This window comes from Physeter macrocephalus, chromosome 6, assembly GCF_002837175.3.
Source record: "Physeter macrocephalus isolate SW-GA chromosome 6, ASM283717v5, whole genome shotgun sequence".
NCBI classification, from domain to species: domain Eukaryota; kingdom Metazoa; phylum Chordata; class Mammalia; order Artiodactyla; family Physeteridae; genus Physeter; species Physeter macrocephalus.
Genome location: NC_041219.1, coordinates 88466773 through 88479815, shown reverse-complemented (window position 1 = coordinate 88479815; position 13043 = coordinate 88466773). Strand labels below are relative to the sequence as shown.

At 39.8% G+C, this 13043-nt stretch overlaps 1 protein-coding gene across 5 annotated transcripts in view; it reads left to right on the top strand.

The window, feature by feature from the left end:
- The first annotated feature begins 2776 nt into the window (after positions 1-2776).
- ATF1 (activating transcription factor 1) overlaps positions 2777-13043 on the top strand; it is a 67901-nt gene continuing 57634 nt past the window's right edge. For 3 of the 5 annotated variants that reach the window (XR_002891612.3, XM_024122957.3, XM_028491345.2), the window contains exon 1: positions 2780-2899. Coding sequence is in view for 4 of the 5 variants with exons in the window: in XM_024122957.3 (XP_023978725.2) it covers positions 2807-2899 (93 nt within the window). In the remaining variant the exon portion in view is untranslated. Of the gene's footprint in view, positions 2900-13043 lie in introns of all 5 variants that reach the window. The other 2 variants (XM_028491346.2, XM_055085635.1) reach the window with 2 other exon arrangements.

The window sequence follows — 13043 nt, the reverse complement described above, 5'->3', positions numbered from 1 at the left end:
CTAAGATCCCACATGCCTCGGGGTCAAAAAACCAAAACATAAAACAGAAGCAATACTGTAACAAATTCAATAAAGACTTAAAAAAAAAAACCCTGAATTCTTAAAAAAAAAAAAATTCCCATTGCTTTCTCATGTGCTTCTGGTAGACTATAATTCTTTCAGAAAACCTTAAATATTCATACTCCTTAACCAAGTAATTCTCATTTTTAGAATATATCCTACGGAAATAATTTTAATTACAGAAAAAGCTTTATATACTAAACATATTAATCTCAGTGTTGTTTCGTTTGGTAAAAAAAATGTGAATTATGTACATTCACTGGATGGAATATTATGTAGCATTTAAATATGTTTCTATTTGAAACCTAGAAAATATTTGTGATAAATGACAACAGGATACAAAATTGTATGTACAGTATGTTTTATGATTTTTTAAAAGTTGTGGAAAGAGAAGACTGAAAAGAAATTAGACAATATCGTAATTAAGTTTTTTTTCATCCTTTTTCTATTGTATATTTTCCATGTTAGAAAAAAAAGGCTAATGACATATTTAGAGGGAAAAGCATTAGAAACACTTTATGTTTGAGGTGATTTTATACCTTTTCTCAATGGCTAAACACAGTAGCATTAATCCAGAGTTAAGAATGAATTTATTTTCTGCTGTCCAAAAGGGGAAAAAAAAAGAGAAGAAAGAATATGCAGGCTTAAACTTCACAATTATTAAATTAATGATGCTAAGGGCCAAGTACCTAGTTGCCCCCCCTCTCTCTCTCTAAAAATTCTTTGAATTGTGGTAAAATACACATAAAATAAAATTTACTATCATAACCATTTTGAAGTATACAATTCAGTAATGTTAAGTACATTGCATTATTGTGCCGCCAATATACAGAACTTTTTCATACCCATTAAACAACAACCACCCATCTCCCCCTCCCTCCAGTCCCTATTAATCACCATTCTATTTTGTTTCTATCGGTTTGACTACTAAGTACTTTAAATAAGTGAAAGCATTCAGAATTTGTCTTTTTGTGACTGGTTTATTTCACTTAACATATGTCCACAAAGTTCATTCATGTTGTAGCATGTGTCACGATTTCCTTTCCTTTCTTTTTAAAGCTGAATAATATACCATTGTATATGTATATCACATTTTGTTTATTCATTCATCCACTGATGAATATTTGAGTTGCTTCCACCTTTTGACTATTGTTAATAATTCACCTATGCACATAGGTGTACGAATATCTCTGTAAGACCCTGCTTTCAATTCTTTTGGATATACACCCAAAAATGGGATTGCTGGATCATATAGTAATTCTATCTTTAATTTTTTGTGTTACGACCATATTGTTTTCCATAGCGACCGCACCATTCTACACTCCCAACCACAGTGCACAAATGTTCCAGTTTCTCCACATCGTTGCTAACACTTATTTTGTTTTTTTTAAAAAAAATATTAGCCATCCTAATGGGTGCGAGGTGATATCTTAATGTAGTTTTGATTTGCATTTCCCTAATAATTAGTGAAATTGAGCATCTTTTCTTTTGTTTGCTGGCCGGCCCTCTCTCTTTTTATGTCTTTTCACATAATTAGAAAAACCTTAAATTCTACCCAAATCTTTTACCAGCCTCTTTTAAGTAGTTCTCCTATTTGATATATTCCATCTCTCATAACCCATTTATTCTCATTCTTACCCAGCCTACATGTCCTGCAATTGATTATCTAGATCATCTAGATCTTTAAAAACTCCTTAGTTATGGTTTCATTTATTTATTCTGTTCAACCTTTGCTCAATAAGTTCTCTATATTAAACTATGTATGCAATTAGAAACTGTTCCCTAGGGGACTTCCCTGGCAGTCCAGTGGTTAAGACTCCGCACTTCTACTGCAGGGGGCACAGGTTCAATCCCTGGTCGGGAACTAAGATCCCACATGTTGCACGGCAAAAAAAAGAAAAGAAACTGTTCTGTAGACTGTAGAAAAGAATGCTTGGGCTTCCCTGGTGGTTAAGAATCCACCTGCCAATGTAGGGGACACGGGTTCAAGCCCTGGTCCGGGAAGATCCCACATGCAGTGGAGTACCCAAGCCCGTGCGCCACAACTACTGAGCCTGCGCTCTAGAGCCCGTGAGCCACAACTGCTGAGCCCATATGCCACAACTACTGAGCCTGCGCTCTAGAGCCTGTGCTCCGCAACAAGAGAAGCCACCACAATGAGAAGCCCGCGCACCGCAACGAAGAGTAGCACCCGCTCGCTGCAACTAGAGAAAGCCCGCACGCAGCAACGAAGACCCAAGAAAGCCAAAAATAAATTTAAAAAAAAAAATTTTTTTTTAATTTAAAGAAAAAAAAAAAAAGAAAAGAATGCTTGTGTTCCTGCACAGAAGACTATCTTATGTATACCATTTATTAAATTTAAACATGTTCATGTGGCTCAAAATTTTAAAAATTTAAAGGAATATGCAAGGAAAATCTCTTTTCTCTCTCTGTACCATAGCTACCAATTCTCTTCCATGGAGGTAACCAAGTTACCAATTTTTAAACAACTATAGAGTATACTATCCATATTCTGTAGCACTTTTTATTTGCCATTTTAAAAGGTCTTATCATAGGTCACTACACACCCAGAGCAAAGGTGTGAAAACATGAGTCTGGATAAATTGAGCTCAGCCCTTAGTATAGAAAAGCCTGTCTTGTTCCTCTTATAAAGTATGCATGTTAAGAAAAGAAATGTCTTAAGATTTTTTGAAAATGAAGTTAGAAAGCATCTTTTAACTGTTTTTTTTCCCCCTTACAGTTGATTATGGAAGATTCTCACAAGAATAACGCTTCAGAGACAGCACCTCAGTCTGGTTCAACAGTTCAGGGAGCTCATATTTCTCATATTCCTCAACAGGTAAGGCAGGAACCAGCCAAAACATTGAGCCAGTTAGGAGTATTTGTTATGCAGATTAATCTGTTGTTTCAGATCACCAGTTACTAACGTTCAAAGAAAGAACCAAGCAAAAGAGAAAAAAACACCTGTGAAATGTTGAAATGTATGGAAGGAAGGAATATCTGATTTAAGTATCTTGTCAAGATCATTCAGTTTTATTTTCTGTTATACAAAGCATATTTAGCGTTTTAACATGTATATACTTCTCAAAACTTGGGGAGGTAGAGTTCATTTTATGCGGTACATGATTATTTTAGATTTTTTTTCAGACTAATTTTGTTGCTGCAAAAGAAAAATGAAAAATTATTTGGCCCTTTGGGCTGACTTGAAATAGAGACTAATAGTTTCAGGAGGCAAACCATCTTCAATTCAACAGATGTATTGTGGATATAAAGGAAATATTTTTGCTGAACTGGAAAATAGGCATATTCATTAGAGAATTTAAATTGACAGACATGTATATTGCAGAACTGATGATATTTTAAAAATTTCAAATTGTCTGATCCATGTACCTGACCCACTTCAGGGAAAACAACTGGAACTAGGTATTGCCAGTGACAGGATTTGAACTTTCAAGTAAAAATTAGAATTTTGGATAACTTGTATTCACCATTGTGAACTTGACAGCTTCCCAGTAGCTACCAACTTTTTCGTTACAAAATTGTGTTACAAAATCATGCATGGTATAAGATCCATTCAGAATGCAAGATACACCAATGGATTTTAATGTTAACAGAATACAGAGTTCAAATTGTACATTGCAGACAACCTTTAAGAAATTACAACCTGTCAAGTTTTAATGTGGTTTCAGAGGAGAATATCCACAGTTATCTGAAAAAACAATTAAAACACCCCTCCCTTTTCTGACTGCATACCTGAGTGAGGCCAGACTTTCTTCATATACCTCAACAAAACAACATATGGCAAATATTTAATGTAGAAGCAGATAAGAGAATTCAACTGTTTTCTATTAACTCGAACATTAAGGAGATTTGCAGAAATGTAAAACAGTGTCATTTCTCTCACGAATTTGCGGGGGGGATATTTAGTCATATTAGTGAAAATATATCATTTATGTTAACATGTAACGGATTTATGATTGTTGTTTTTATTTATTTTTTATAACTTTATTTTATTTTTGGCTGTGTTGTGTCTTTGTTGCTGCGTGCGGGCTTTCTCTAGTTGCTGTTTTTATTTTTTATTTATTTTTTTATTTTTTTTTATTTTTATTTTTTTGTGGTATGCGGGTCTCCCTCTGCTGTGGCCTCTCCCGTTGCGGAGTACAGGCTCCGGACGCGCAGGCCCAGCGGCCATGGCTCACGGGCCCAGCCGTTCCGCGGCATGTGGGATCCTCCCAGACCAGGGCGCGAACCCGGTTCCCCTGCATCGGCAGGCGGACGCGCAACCACTGCGCCACCAGGGAAGCCCCTAGTTGCTGTTTTTAAATGAACTGTTAAATAGTTTTTAAATTTCTGTTTAAATTTTAAATGTAAGTATTAGATTAGAAACTGACATAAATGAAATTTCTTTGGGGTCCTTAATAATTTTTAAGAGTATAAAAGGGTCTTGAGACAAAAAAGTTTGAGAACCAAGCAACTAAAGGATTAATCCTTCAAGCTTGATGTATTCTTCTCTGTTATTTGGCTATATCTCTGAAGAATAATGATATCTTCCCCAGGTGGTACTGGAAAAACAATGATAGAGTCTTTCATTTACCTTCTGTTAATAGGGCCCTTCACAGAAATGTTTTAATTCAGTTGGCTTACTTACACATTTCAGTTATTTTGGTTAGATGTGAATGTTTTCCAGGTTTCCTCAAAAGCATATTTACAGAGATAGAATAAGTACATTTCTAGGTGGTAAATAATTTTATAGTGATTTTTAAAAATAATGTCACTGACTTGCTATCCAAATTCTTGTGGCTTGACTGCTTTATTAGACTCTAACTTCTATAAGGAAAAAGTATCTAATAACAGTAATATCTATTCAGTCATTCAGTATAAGGTGGGGATATAACAGTGAACAAAAGTTTCAGCTCTCATGGAACATACATTCTAGTGTTGGGGAGAATAAAACGTATCAGTTTGTAATACGTGCTGTGGAGGCTGATAAAGCAGGATAGGAGGAATAGGGGGTTGTTGATGGGGATGGGGACTTTCCTTTTTATGTAAGGTGGTCTGAGAAGTCGTATCTGTGGAAATACCTCTTCAATTATATGGACCAACAGCTGTAAACTCTGAGACTGATATGTGCTTGGCATGGTTAAGGGACAGTAGGGCAGCCAGTGTGGTAGGAGAGGGATGAATGAGGGGAGAGGGATACAAGATGAGGCAGAGAGGTTTGGGATGGCAGGGGAGAGTGCCAGATAATGTAGGCCTTGTATGCCACTGTAAGATTTCTGCCTTTTAATCTGGGTGAGATAAGGAACCTTGGGAGTGGTTTTTGAGTAAAAATGTGATTTGACTGATACTTTACAGAGAAAGCACTTTGATATTTTAATAGGATTACTCTGGCTGCTTTGTGGAGTGGAAGTAGGAAAACCAGTTAGGAGGCTGTTACATTGATTGTGCATGAGACAATAGTGGCTTGGACCAAGGTGGTATTAGTGGTGGTGGTGAGATAAAGTTAGATTCTGGATATAATTTGGTTGTGAGGCCAACAGTATTTGCTTTAAAAAAAAAAAAAAATTATTTATAGTGGTGGTGGTGAGATAAAGTTAGATTCTGGATATAATTTGGTTGTGAGGCCAACAGTATTTGCTTTAAAAAAAAAAAAAATTATTTATTTATTTATTTATTTGGTTTCACCGGGTCTTAGTTGCGGCAGGCGGGTTCCTTAGTTGTGGCATGTGAACTCTTAGTTGCAGCATGCATGTGGGATGATCTAGTTCCCTGACCAGGGATCGAACCTGTGTCCCCTGCATTGGGAGCACAGAGTCTTAACCACTGCACCACCAAGGAAGTCCCCCAGTGTTTGCTTTTGGATTGGATGTGGGTTTAGAGGGAAAAAGGAGTCAAGATTGACTCTATAGTTTTTGACTTGAATAACAGTAAGAATGGAGTTGCTGTTTACTGAGATGGACAACACTGGCCTATTTTTTTTTTTCTTTTGGGGGAGATGTTGGCAATCAGCAATTTAGCTTTTGGGCATGTTAAATTTATGATACTATTTGTTAGTTTTCTTTGCTGCAAAACAAATTACCACAAATTTAGTGGCTTAAAACAATACAACACACATTTATTATCCTAAAATTTCTGTCTCAGTTGGGTTCTGTGCTTCAGAGTTTCACAAGCTGTAGTCAAGATGTTGGCTAGGGCTGGCTTCTTATCTGGAGACTAGAATGGAGAAGAATTCACTTCTAAGCTCACTCAGGTTGTTGGCAGAATTCATTTTATTGCAGCTGTAGGACTGAGAACTTTAATTTTTTTAGCTGGAGGCCACCCTCAGCTCTTAGAGGTCGCCTGCAATTCGCTGCCACCTGGCCCTCTCCAATAAGTAGTTCACAACATGGCAGGCTGCTACTTTAAGTTCAGCAGGAGAGTGAGAGTGAGTCTGCTGACAAGACAGAGTCTTATATAATATAACATAATCAAGGGAATGATATCCCATTCCTTAGCCATAAAATGTGACATAATCACAGCGATGACGTCCCATCATCTTTGCCTTATTCTATTGGTTAGAAGCAAGCCACATATCCCTCCCACACTCAAGGGGAGAGGATTATACAAAGGCATGAACACCAGAAGGTGGGGACCATAGGGGCCACCTTAGAATTTGTCTGCCAAACCATACAAGTAGACTTGTCCAATAGGTAGTTGGATATATATGGTCGAGTCCAGGGGAGAGGTCCAGACTGGAAATGTAAATTTAGGCATTCTAGATATATAGGTGGTATTTAAACTCATTGGGTGATTTCTGGCTTCCATTTAGGATGTAAAAAGCTGGAAAGCATATTGCTCCCACTGTAAAACAAGAGTAAGCTATAATATACAAAAATCATAACTTCTTTCGACACATTAGTAGTGGCATGTGGGCATGGCTCACCCGTAGCAGTAGCAGAGCACAGGAAGAAGGCAGGGCTGTCATACAGGGGGAAATAAGAATTTAGCTAAATTGGGGCTTCGCTGGTGGCACAGTGGTTTAGAATCTGCCTGCCAATGCAGGGGACACAGGTTCAGGCCCTGGTCCAGGAAGATTCCACATGCCGCGGAGCAACTAAGCCTGTGTGCCACAACTACTGAGCCTGCTCTCTAGAGCCCGAGAGCCACAACTACTGAAGCCTGCACTCCTAGAGCCCAAGTTCCACAACAAGAGAAGCCACCGCAATGAGAAGCCTGCACACTGCAATGCAGAGTAGCCCCCGCTCACCGCAACTAGAGAAAGTCCATGGGCAGCAATGAAGACCCAATGCAGCCAAAAGTAAAAATAAATAAAATAGATACAACATTAAAGAAATTAAAAATGGTCAAAAAAACAAAAGAATTTAGCTAAATTTTTATTGAATTGCTAAAGTCTAAGTGTAGGCTAGTATGAGAATATAGAACCCTTGGGAGCTGCAGACACAGGGTAGGTAACACCCACTCCAGGGATCTCCAAGAGCTGCTCATGAGAAAGATTAGGGGAAGCAAGGGAGACAAGAGAAAGCCTCTCTAGGTGGTACAGGCCTGCCTGGACCCTTCTTCCCTGTGGAAAAGAGCTTTAAGCCACTGGGGGAAGGGAATAAACCCCATTTTCCAGTGTGGGTGGAAGAAGTGAAAAGAAAAAGAAAATCCATAAACCCTGAGGGAAGGGCAGAAAACTTTCCTGGGTTCAGACCATTAGTTTTCCTACTACTGGGAGAAAGCCCTACCCCCTGAGACTGAGACTAGGCCAGGATAACAGAGCAACTTCACTGTCTCCCTCAGCTCCTCCAGCAAGTAAAGCAATAGCAGTCTATCCCTGGGGAGGGCTAAGAGTATGGAGAGACACTCTGGGTCAGGTGCACAGAGAAAACCTAAAGCTGAGGGTGGAGCAAGATCACTGAGAAAAACCTCTGGCAAACCAGGCCCCACCCTAAGCAGAAGGTCACACTAGAGGAATTTAGAGCTGGTAGTGTACTTAAGGTAATCATAACAAAACCCAAACCCTGCTCGATTCCTGAATAGATTGACTCATCCCTCCCCCAACCACCGCCTGCACTAAACGCCTAGTAGAAGAAGTAGTGAAGAACTACCATGCCATTTTTAGGCATGAATACTGTTTCCTCAGTCTCTACTATCTTACACATGATGTCCATCATTCAGGCAAAAATTATGAAGCACATACAAAAAAGCAAGGAAATAATCACCCTCTGTCAAAAGTAAAAATGATCAGTAGACTCAGGATGACTCAGTTGTTAGAACTATCAGATAGTGAATTTAAAATAATAATAATATATTCAAGGCTACAGTGGAAAAAGTGGACAACATGTATGAACAGGAGGTAAATTTCAGCAGAGGAATAGAAACTGTATGAAAGAGTCAAATGGAAATGCTAGAAATAAAAATTGTGACATAGATGAATTATGTTTTGGGGCTTATTAGTAGACTTGACACAGCTGAGGAAAGAATCAGTGAACTTGAAGATAGGCCAACAAAAATTATCCAAACTGAAAAAAGAAAAAAAAGTGGGGAGAAAAACAGAACAGAGCATCTGAGAGCTGTGGCACAATATCTAAATATTTAACATAAGTGTAATTAAAGTCATGGGACTACATGACATTACTGGGGGTGAGTGTAGTCAGAGATGAGGTCAATGGATTTGACTCTGGGACTTTCCAACATTTGGGGTTTGGGGAGATTGAAGAGGGATGGCCAAAGCAGTAAAAAGAAAATCAAGAGAAATCAGGATCATGGAAATTAGGAACAAGGTGATGATCAACTATGTAAAATGCTGCTGGAGGTCAAATGAGGAGTAACAGTAACTATTATATAGTCGATCTTCATTATTCAAGGATTTTTTTTTTTTTTGGCTGCACCTTGTGGCATGCAGGATCCTAGTTCCCCGACCAGGGATCAAACCTGCACCCCCTGCAGTGGAAATGTGCAGTCTTAACCACTGGACTGCCAGGGAAGTCCCTCAAGGATTCTGTATTTGCAAATTCACCTACTTGATAAAATTCATTTGTAACCCCCCAATCAGTATGTACTCTTGGGGTCATTAGTGGACATGTGTGGAGTAATGAAAAATTTGAGTTACTTTCTCAGTTGAGGTCGAACAATGCAATACTCTGTCTTACAATTTTAGGTCTCATACTATAAACAATTCTCCTTTTTGTGGTCTAGTTAGTGCTGTGTTTTTCACATTATTGTGCTTTTTGTTGGTGATGTTGCTGTTTAAAATGGCCTCTAAGCATAGTGCTTATGTGTTAAGTGCAAGAAGGCTGTGATGAACCTTATGTAGAAAACACGTGTTAGGTAAGTTTCACTCAGGTGTGACTTGTAGTGCTGCTGACTGTAAGTTCAACGTTAATAAATTAACAGTACTATATATTCCAGACTACCAAAATAAAGCTAATATTGCAATAAAACAAGTCACACAAATTTTTTGTTTTCCATTACATATAAAAGTTATGTTTATACTGTACTGTAGTCTATTAAAATGTGCCATAGGGCTTTCCTGGTGGCACAGTGGTTGAGAATCTGCCTGCCAATGCAGGGGACACGGGTTCGAGCCCTGGTCTGGGAAGATCCCACATGCCTCGGAGCAACTAGGCCCGTGAGCCACAACTACTGAGCCTGCGCGTCTGGAGCTTGTGCTCTGCAACAAGAGAGGCCGCGACAGTGAGAGGCCTGCGCACTGCAATGAAGAGTGGCCCCCTGCTCGCCACAACTAGAGAAAGCCCTTGTATGGAAACGAAGACCCAACACAGCCAAAAAAAAAAAAAAATACATACATACATACATGCCATAGCATTCTGTCTAAACAATGTACATACTTTAATTAGAAAATACTTTATTGCCGGAATTCCCTGGTGGTCCAGCTTTCACTGCTGAGGGCCTGAGTTCAATCCCTGGTCAGGGAACTAAGATCCCACAAGCCATGCGGCCAAGGGAAAAAAAAAACTTTATTCCTAAAAAGTGCTAACTTTTTGTGCCTTCATTGAGACTTGCTCTATGCAAGGTTGCCACAGACCTTCAATTTGTAAAAAAATGCAGTATCTGCAAAGCACAATAAAGTGAAGTGCAATAAAACAAGGTATGCCTGTATTAAATAAGGTGTCTTTAAACAGAAACACACTTAAAACAAGGTTATATATTGACCAGTTGATGAAAATATTGTGCCCAGAGGCTTGCAGCAACCTAACCCTGTATTTCCCCTAGGAACAATGGTTCAGCATTTGCTAATTCAGTGTACATGGCAGCTTTATAGAACATAACCACAAATAACAAGAGTTGACTGTATTTGGCAACGTGGAGTTCATTGACAACCTTGACAAGAACTGTTTTCAGTCAAAGTGGGGATAAAAATCTAATTAGATCTAAGAGAACATGGGAAAAAAAGGGGAGAAAATGAGTAGACAGGAGTTTTGCTGCAAAGGGATCTACAAAATGAAATTGCTGGAGGGGGTTTTATAAGTCATGGAAGTTTTTTTTGTTTTTTTGTTTTTTTGTATTTTTTTGCTGTACTTGGGCGTCTCACTGTTGCTCTCCCATCGCGGAGCACAGGCTCTGCACGCGGAGGCTCAGCGGCCATGGCTCACGGGCCCAGCCGCTCTGCGGCATGTGGAATCTTCCCGGCCCGGGGCACGCACCCGTGTCCCCTGCATCGGCAGGCGGACTCTCAACCACTACACCACCAGGGAAGCCCAGAAGTTTTATTTTTATTATTACTTTTTATGATGGGAGGAATTAACAGCCTGTCTATATACCAGTGGGAGTGATGCAATAATATTTGATGACACAGGACATATAGAAAGGACAGTCTGGGATGATGTCCTTCAGGAGGGGCGGGGATGAACATTAGTCTGCAAGTGGAAAAATTTATTTTACATGAGCATAGGTACCTCATTCATAATAAGAAAGCAAGCAAATACAGGTTAGGTAGGTAGATTGGGGATGAAGTACTCGGAAAGTTTTCTTTTGATAACTTCGTTTGTCGGTCAGATAAAATGTTTTGAGAACATAAGTGGACTAGGGATATATAGTAGGATTGTTGGAGAGCATTAACAGTCCACTTGAGGTTACTGATCATGAACTTAAAGTGTGACCATTAAGTTCAGTTGTGTGTCTTTCTCCAGTCAGATTCAGGTACTTGCATACAGGTTACAGGCATAGAGTATGTGAGTTAACAGGTTGCTGTTTGATCCAGAGACTACAGTGAAGCAAAGAAAGACAAGGACATTGAAGGTTATGTGATACAGTGATTCTAATGCTGGACCATGCTGGACCATGCAATTTAAGCTGTATAAGGAAGAAGTGGGGACTTGATGGGGTCAAGAGCAGGGAAAAGATAGTAGACTCGATGGATTATGAGTTCCTGTGGAGTCCAAGAATTGTTGAGAGTCCAAATAGTAGAGGTAGTGAGTTGGAAGTAGGTGGTACTCAGAAGGATACTTGAATTTGAGATTATAGAGAGGGTTATTGGTAATGATAAGGTTTAGGTAAGTAGTTCTCAACTGGAGTGGTACTGCTTCCCCACTGAGATGTCTAGAAATATGTAGGGGGGTAGGGATGGGGGTTGCCACTGGCATTTAATGGGCAATTTAGAGATGTTAAATGTTTTTCATTGAGCAGGATATTCCTGCACGTGGAAGAATTGTCCTGCCCCAAATGCTTGTTTAGAAACCCTGTAGGGTATGACAGTGGGAGTGGGTAGCCAAGAAGGGTAGAAGACAGGGCTTTGGAGGAGAGGCCCGGGCATGGAAGGATACTGGATGTTGCATACTGAAATCACCACAAATTATATCAGGAATAGTACTGAAGAGAATAGAGGGATCCTGGGGCTAAAGTCTTAAAGAAATGAGGGAACATGACTGCCACAAGGACAGTCTACTGCTCTGAGCCTCAAAGTTGGGAGTTTTCAGGTAGAACTTGGGACAGTGGCCTGGAAGTAGCAGTGAAGAGCAAAGGAAATACCCACTCTGTCTAGGCTCATGGTATGAGTGCAGGAGAGAGGCAGTTTTCTCCAGAGGAGAGCAGAGGTTCCATTATGGCAAGAAGGTGAAGGGGAGGGACTCAGTACTTGATTAATTTCATTTAATTACAAAGTATATATAGATTGAGAGGCAGCCTTGCTTAAGACCTGGTCTGAATCCTGGTTTTGTCACTTAGTGACTCTGGAACATTGACTAAGTCACTTAACTTATTTATTAAATCACTTTTTTTAAAAATAAATCATTTTATTTATTTATTTTTGGCTGCGTTGGGTCTTCATTGCTGCACACAGGCTTTTCTCTAGTTGCGGCGAGCGGGGGCTACTCTTCCTTGTGGTGCACAGGCTTCTTATTACAGTGTCTTCTCTTGTTGCAGAACGTGGGCTCTAAGTGTGTGGGCTTCAGTAGTTGTGGCACGCGGGCTCAGTAGTTGCGGCTCGTAGGCTCTAGAGCACAGGCTCAGTAGTTGTGGCGCACGGGCTGAGTTGCTCCAAGGCATGTGGGATCTTCTCAGACCAGGGGTCGAACCTGTGTCCCCTGCATTGGCAGGCGGATTCTTAACCACTGCGCCACCAGGGAAGTCCCCACTTATTTAGACTTGATGTTCAGCATCTGGAAATAAAGGCATCAGACTTGGTGATCTGTAAAGTCTTTTCCAGCTCCTAACTTTCAGTAATTCTCATACCATAGAGAAATTTGTGTACTTTAACTGTGTGTGAATGGGGAAAACAATGTTGATAGTAATAGGTAACATTTATTGAGTATCCACTGTGTGCCAAGTGTATTGTAAGCATTTTACATGTTTTAATGCCTTCAAACCTCTTACCAACCTACTGTGCTTTTCTTTTTTTTTTTTTTTTTTTTTTTTTTGTCGTACGCGGGCCTCTCACCGCAGTAGACTCTCCCGTTGCGGAGCACAGGCTCCGGACACGCAGGCTCAGCGGCCACGGCTCACGGGCCCAGCCGCTCCGCGGCATGTGGGATCTTCCCGGA